The 7,833-nt window shown below is 35.9% G+C and overlaps 1 protein-coding gene across 1 annotated transcript; it reads right to left on the bottom strand.

Annotated features, from left to right (window-relative positions):
• Window positions 1-232: 232 nt before the first annotated feature.
• LOC118741650 (arrestin domain-containing protein 3-like) lies at window positions 233-7,812 on the bottom strand. Its single transcript, XM_036473631.1, has 4 exons — window positions 7,398-7,812; window positions 1,816-2,141; window positions 994-1,723; window positions 233-834 (listed from the first exon to the last, which is right to left on the bottom strand). The coding sequence occupies exons 1-4, from the start codon at window positions 7,507-7,509 to the stop codon at window positions 500-502; spliced, it is 1,503 nt and encodes a 500-aa protein (XP_036329524.1). The 5' UTR covers window positions 7,510-7,812; the 3' UTR covers window positions 233-499.
• Window positions 7,813-7,833: the final 21 nt, after the last annotated feature.

Below are 7,833 nucleotides of genomic sequence, written 5' to 3' on the forward strand. Positions count from 1 at the left end.
TGGTGTTGTTTCATCAGTGAGTGAGTGAAAACGTGAGAGTTTTGTATTTTCTGTCGCCCTTTTTCCTTCGGGGAAGAATAGCTGAAATAGCTGAGGTTTGAACGACGAAATTGGAGGATGCGGTCATATATTATGAGCCTTAAACATGTAATTTTTTTAAAAATAAATAATCCAAATTTTCATGGATGGTTAAGGATAGATTTTTGAAGATTACATTTTTTGTTTCGTCCTAGTGAACCAAAAAAATAAATTTTTATCAATTCCTCAGAACTATTTTTTTTTTAATTTGATGCCCAAATTATTATTCGTTATTTATTGAATATTTCTGAAATCTTAAAGTCCTTTCAGCAAAAATCCACACACCAGGAGAAAAACCAAAAACGCAGTTTTCCTACATCTGACGCCTAGTTTTGCGAGTAAATTGATTTTTTGTGTGTAAAATCTACTGTCGCACGGTTTTACATATAGAATGTATAATTAAATGTGTAATATGATTTCTTTAGAAAATATCCTCATCATCGTCGTCATCATCTTCATTGGCTTCATGCACATGTTCGTCGGTTTCGCTGAGCACACCACAACTCGAAGCGAAAGTGTCTAAGCTGCGACCGGTGTGTCCAGTGCCCAGCGAACCATATGAATGGTAATAATTCAAACTCAAAGCAGAGTCGGCAGACAAATTGATGGCTTGTGTGGAGGAAGCTATAATGTCATATCCAGGAAACTTGGGCAGCTTAATGGCACGTTGGGTGCGCATTTTGGCGTCCGATGACTGACCCACACTATCCAGGGTCTGCTGGCTGCTGAGTGTGGCAAAACTGAAGGAGGGTGGCACTACAAAAAGACCAAAATGAAATAAATTTAATTGAAGTAAAATGAAATCGAAATTATCATACTTCATTGTACGGTTTTTTTCATTAGAGTTCTATATTATTTTTTATCTATAATTGATATGCATTCTTTTATATGTATTAAAAATCGCCAGCTACTTACAACAACTATCGTATGAAGGCGGCTCATCGTCGTCATTGTTATTTGATATATCCTGTGCTCGCGCTCCACGTGCCGCAACAGTCCTGCTAGCCGCCGGTTGGTTCACATCATCAGCGCCATCCTCATCATCGTCATCATCTTCGGTCTGATTGATTTCCACCTGTACACTCCACTGTTCGCCGGCTATATCGCCATCCTCCTCCTCTAGCGTTGACATTTCACGAGTGCTGATCCTACGCGGTTGTGTTGTGGTTACCAACTGTACACCACGCTGTTGCAGCGGCACCGTGCCAATCACTATCGGCACCGATAGATCTGTGTCATAGTGAAAGCAACCGGTTTTTAATTTTATTTGTAGCGTATAGTGGACGAATACAATATAATTGGGATTCAGTGTGGATCGTGGCGTATCGGAAGGCACACAAACCGTGCCTTGGTACATGCGCTTGGTTAGCCGAAGCGTGCGTTCGGTTATTATACTCTTCGCTAAAGTTTTTGTATAGAAATTTCGTTTATAGGGTTGTCGTGCGAGAAAAATGAAATGCTGTTTGAGTGAAGCCTCAACGCTGGCGATGTCATAGTGTGGTGACTGATTATCCACTTCGAGGAAGAAGGGTATCTGTTGGCGTGCCACGAAACCGTTATAAGGCAGTAGGAGGGTGTATAAAATGGGTCCCGAAGTGCAAGGCCAATTGCAAAGGTATTTCACATTTTCATCACGTATAGGGAGCTGGTAGTTGAAAAAAAAGGAGAACAGTTATAATTACTTGAATTATGGCAAATTTTTTGTCTTTTAAAAAATATTTAAAATTTTACACTCACTCCATATTCTGGATTATGATTCAAGTTCAATGCCTGCACCACGGTTACCGGTTTGCGAAAGATCTCATCGAATGTCCATGGTTTGGCGATGGTCAACGAGATATTGTAGGCAATGAAACCATATGGACCCTTGCATGAGGACGGACAACCGGACGGTATACGTAATCGGAGTACATAAACGTGTGTACCAGCACGAAATTCGGGACTGTCGTAGACATTTGTGCGTGTATACAAATATTGCTGATGGCCACAATAGTTGGCCGAATCGCTTTTTCCACTGAGTGACCACTGTACGCGCGCCTCACCTTCAAGTGTTACATAGACGGCTGGAAAAGAAGAAAAAGTTGATGAAAGAAAATCTGCGATAGCTTAAAGGTGAGACCCTCAATGGCTAGAAGCATCGCCTGTGTGTATTTTCATACATATATATGCTATTTTTCATACATATGTATATGAGACATTGTCTATGTGTCAAGAGAAATCGGTTTTATAAAGGTTTTGTAAGACTCTTCTCGTAGATTGTGCTCTCATAAGGGTTTTTTTAATACTCTTAATAAAGAACATGTATTCTAAAAGAGGTTTATGAGGCTCTGCGTGTAGACATATTTTTGCAGGACTAGTTTTTTCTGCTTTCCTTTCCATTTCGTGATTAGTGCAAATGCTGTAGAAATTTAAGATCTCTATAAGGTTTCTTCATTCAGAATCAGCAACAAGCAAATTTATAAACTTTTAAAAATTTTTATTCTTAATTCTTGGATTCCTCTTCACAAAGAGCATGATTACTCCTTATCAATACCATTCCAGACTTTATTAGATAACACAGGCCTGCGATGATATCTCCCTCAAAAAACGAATTAGAAATTTTTAGTAGGTTTTAGTACTAAGCTACGAAAAAAAATTTATAAAAAATTCCATCCCTAAATTTTGCCAGAAATTTCGTTTTTAGCATTAACTTCGAATTCTTTCTGATTTACCGAGATTTTTGTATAAATTTTCTCAATTCTAAAAGGATTTGACATTATCAAACTCTCCAGGTACAATTTTTTGGACTTTAATACACAAATTGGTTTTACAAGTGGCTTTGGATAGAAATCTGGCTGTAGCGCCACATTTTTTATGATTTTTAATGAGAAAAAACAAGTTCGAAAGGCAAAACATTAAAATTTTCGCTTTCTTATTAAAAGCCTTTTCATGGAAGAAACACACTTGGCGGATGCCTTTTCCTACCGAGAGGCGACCGCTGTTAGAAAAAAACCTTTTTTAATTTAGATGTTGCTCCGACCACCGATCGAACCAGGTCCGTCGAAGTGGTAGTACGCACCTTTAACCAATCAGCCACAGATTTTCATAAAATTAAGTTCGGAAAAAATACCGGAAAAAATTAGACAAAGTCCTGAAATTGTTGTTCAATTGACATTTCCATTTCCTAAAATATTTCAGTTTTGTATAACACTTCTCTGAAACACTTAGTCAGTGTTTTATAAAACATTTCAATATTTTATAACCTCATTTTGTAGACTAAGTACTATTCTTATAGTACAACATAGAGTTTACAACTAGCTATAGATCAGTGATTCTCAAAGTGGTCCAGGTGGACCTCCACGAGTCCACGGAAGACTCGACGGGGATCCACGGTGACGTGAAAAAATTGGGGGTCTATGAGTTGTAAATGGGGGTCCACGAAAATCTATCTGGTTTCGATGGTGAGAACCGAAATGGTTTCTTGATAGTCTCTTTATTTAACTTAAATTTTTTTAAGTGGTTTATAGTGCACTGCTGCACTTACCGTCACTTTGTGTTTTCATATGCGGGGAAGCCTTAAAGGCCACCTGCAGACTAAAAAGAACCGTATGCTGGTATGACAATGTTGCTGGTGAAAGAGAGTTAAGCACTTGTGTCTTTTCAATGGCACAGGATAGTATGCCACCATTGTACGCCAGCTTTGTTGACGATATTCTATAATGTTGAGTCCCCTGAGACTGAATGCTGGTTTGATACCATCGCTGAGACGGGACTCACACATTTCGGTCTTCCAGGCTCAGGAAATTGCAATACTCAAAGCCATAGACTACGTGGTGGAACATAGGTGGAGGGGAAGGAGTTTACGTGACTGAAGTGACAACCAAGCTGCACTTAAGGCATTGACCAGCCCTCTAAGTACTACCAAACTGTTTGGCAATGCAAGTCTCGACTAAAATATGATGGTGAACATAACGAGGTTGTTTTACTTTGAGTGCCAGGTCACCCTGATCGTTTGGCCAGAGTTGGCTCAGACCAGGCATTCCTCGGCCCGTAACCAGTTTTACCTGACTGGTCACTTTACGTGGCACAAACACCTGACTGTGATAGACGCAAATAACAAGTCCAATTGCCCATCTTGCCTTGAAGAGGATGAGACGGTGGAACACTTTTTGTACTTCTTGCTTGCTTGGCTATTTGTCATCGATTTTTTTTTAACTCGTTCTTTTATCTATTTTCCGTTTCTGAATTAAAAGTTTGGCGTAAAAAGCTTAGCCGTTTTGATGTTTTAAGTTTTGTGTTTTAAAAATGTGATACATATTTTTCGCCTCACTTTAAAACTCGGAGCGATAAAAACAAAAATGATGCTATTAACACAAATAAACTATTTTACATTAACTCCCCGTGCAAAGTCATGATTGAGCCGCTCGCAGTGCTCTTAAAAAATATAACTCTTCCGAGCGAGAGAGTATTTTGATGTATTTACGAGCTCTTCTTTTTGTAAATCTACAAGTATGTAATTACATTATTTTTATAAACAGAACACAATAAAATATTTTACTTTTATTTTAGCCACTCTGCGTTTAGTTTTTGAATTCACCCGCGATGCAAATTTACATTGTTTGATCTAACATTTAATTTTTTTACAAGCTTTGGGAATATTTAGAAATGTATATGCAGGGGGTCCACCGAAACCAGTAAATTTTTGAAAGAGGTCTACTAGAAAAAAAAGTTTGGGAACCTCTGCTATAGATCAACAGTTATCAACACTTTACACACTACAGTTTACAAACTCCGCCGGTTGGAGCCCTGTTGGTCTTATAAGAGTTTCAGAGACTATTTTATAGAGCAAAATGAATGAGTATTTGCTCTTTAGTTTTGCCCAAGTAAACCATTATAAAACTGTTTGTGTTATCCGGCTGCACAAACTAGTATTTTTTGACCGTCTTCTTTTTTTGAGGTGGGAAACTATCTATAGTCACACCATCGATCGTGTTCGCAATTTCTGGAAAGAGTATCGATACCATCGCGATAGTATCGTTATTGTCAGACTATCAATCGTTTAGCTATTTTCCGGAAAACTATCGATATTATCGCGTTATTATGGTTAACAAAAAAAAATAATAAGTAAAGTGGTAATGATAATTGGTTTTCAAAGATTTTAAAAGAATCTTATTCATCTGACTCTGTGAACACCAAGAACCAGTAGCTTAATTAAAAGGTTAGTTGACTCAATTAAGTTTCCATCTGAACTCAATATAATCGACAAACTTTATGTGCGTTTATGCATAGTTGTAGATAAAATCAAAATTTCTTGTTTATAAATGGAAGTTTTCGATCCCTCTTTGTTTACACGTTAAAACACAGGGTAGAAATATATATACAGTCACTCACAGAAGTATTCCTTATTACGGGGTTTTTATAACATTCAAAATGTTTTCCATTAAAAATCGTTTTCGTTAATGGGTGTATTCTCAAAGTCTTGCAACGCTTTCTCACGGTGCACAGAGAAATGCCTAAAATTGCACAAAATTTATTATTTTTACAAAACGAATTTTTTCAGGGAAATTACCTGTGCTTCGAATATTCCATAGAAAGGATAGTAACGGAATTAAAAATGTAAAGTAACTGTCGATAGTTTTTTAAAACCATCACCTTTGTATTAAAGTATAGTTTTGTGTAGGGTCCGACCGATTCCAATTTTTTTTTTTTCAGGTACCGATGACGATTAATCGGGTTATGGGATACCGATGCCGATTCCATAAAAAATTACAAATAAATGTATTAATTCATAAAATCAGTTAATTTAACGGAGCTAACAAAACAAAAGAAAACAGATAATTGAATTAATTGGTTTGTTATGTTATACATATGTATGTATGTATCTGTAAAAATATATTTACATACATATATCACATTTATGTACATTACATAAAACACTTTTTTATGTGGTGCTAAGCAAAAAATATTTAGGAACATAAAATTTCGTTTCGTTTTGTAAAAAATTACTCTCTTTTGCACTCAATGCATAAGAACTTATATGCTAGGTATGTATGTATGTACATTCATATAGTGGTCCACAAAATGAAAGAATTGCGATATTTTGTCCGGCTTTGGCATTTGGCATTTGTCTTTTGTTATTTACTTAATGTTTATTATTTTGTTTATAAAAGTCTAGATGGTATACAACAAACACCATATAAATTCAGATTTCAAACTTTGTACAAAAATTAGAAAAATTCAGCTTATTTTCACTAAAATTTCAAACTTTTTAATCTGAATTTTGGTATGCAGTTTTGTAGACCATTTAATTATAATAAAACGAAGTGCAAGTTTCAAGCTGCTATAAAATCCCGTTATTTTTTGGCATTTTTTTTTGCTGGCAGTGTCTTCCATATAAGAGAAAATTGTTGGACATGATACCAATGCCGATTAATCGGTCGAACTCTAGTTTTGTGTACTACTTCTGTACATTGAAAAATTTAGGTAGGAAAAAAGTTTCTTCCAAATCAATGGAACAGTTTCTGCAATTTTTTTTTTAAAAAAGTCTAATACCTGCGAAATTCGACCAACTATGTATTTTGATCCATGCTTTCACTTTTGTAGTTTTTTTTTCAGAAAACAAAACTTTTTCAAAGAGTTACGAGTAGTTTGGGGATATCAACGCAAAAATTAAAAAAAAACAAGTAATTTTTAGCAAAAAAAAACCGACTTCAACTCCCATATAAAAAAAAATATATATATATATATATATATCTCATGATCCACTGATCGGATCTCAACCAGATTAGTATGGGACCACCTCTGAGACACTACCTTTCCGATGCAAAAATCGGACGTTGGTTGACGTGGTCCAAAGTTAAAAAAAAAAAAAATATTCCGACGAACTGATAACCTCCTCCGTTTTTGGAAGTCGGTTAAAAAAGATATCGCAACGCCAAGAAAAATACCATCTATTTGTGAGCATTGGCGATTTTCGTATTCACTCTTAAATAGCTATTTAAGGCCGCTTAAGCAAAAGCCCATACATTCATAGTACACATTCGAGTACATATATCCCATAAAATAAACACTGAGTTAAACTCATTATGTAATGGATTACACTTGCACTGATTTTTTTAGTAAATGAAATTATTTTGTACACTTTTTGCAGTTTTACTGCATGACTTAAAAATATATGTACATCTAAGCCTTTTTTAATCTCAGTTGATTTAGTTTTTAATTAGAAAAATGCATTCAGTTAAAAAAAATATTAAATCACCCATTCCTTTTTTTCGATATTTCCCAAAATGCTACATTTTATTAGTCATGGTATGGTTTAATTTTAATATCACCAAAATTACCATTCACTCGCTTCATTTTCTCTGTTTTCAAAACGATGCGGCCATGTATGTATTCGGCACTATTGTAGACTGCATCCATGCGGTCCAGTTGAAAGGAGCACATTGTAGGCATTTTTATAAGATAAACAAAATCAAATATTTCAAACACTGCACTCGTTTCGTATACGTTTTCAAAGCAAGCAATATTTTCCAGCTTTTATTTTCACTTTCACCAACCGTTGGCAGCGCATTCAAAAATTTTCCACACAAAACTGGCGAAATCCAAAGCGTTTCGCTGGCGATGACAGCGACTACAACGACGACAAGGACGACGACAACACAACTTCCGTTTTGTTATCCTTGCTAACTGGCGACATGTGTGTTACACTACAACTTCCCAACTAAAACACTTTGAATGCTGCAGAGCATTGACTAGCCAAGCATTCACTGAATCATA

This window comes from Rhagoletis pomonella, unplaced genomic scaffold (genome assembly GCF_013731165.1).
Source record: "Rhagoletis pomonella isolate Grant_MI unplaced genomic scaffold, Rhpom_1.0 Rhpom_scaffold_00001, whole genome shotgun sequence".
NCBI classification, from domain to species: Eukaryota; Metazoa; Arthropoda; class Insecta; order Diptera; family Tephritidae; genus Rhagoletis; species Rhagoletis pomonella.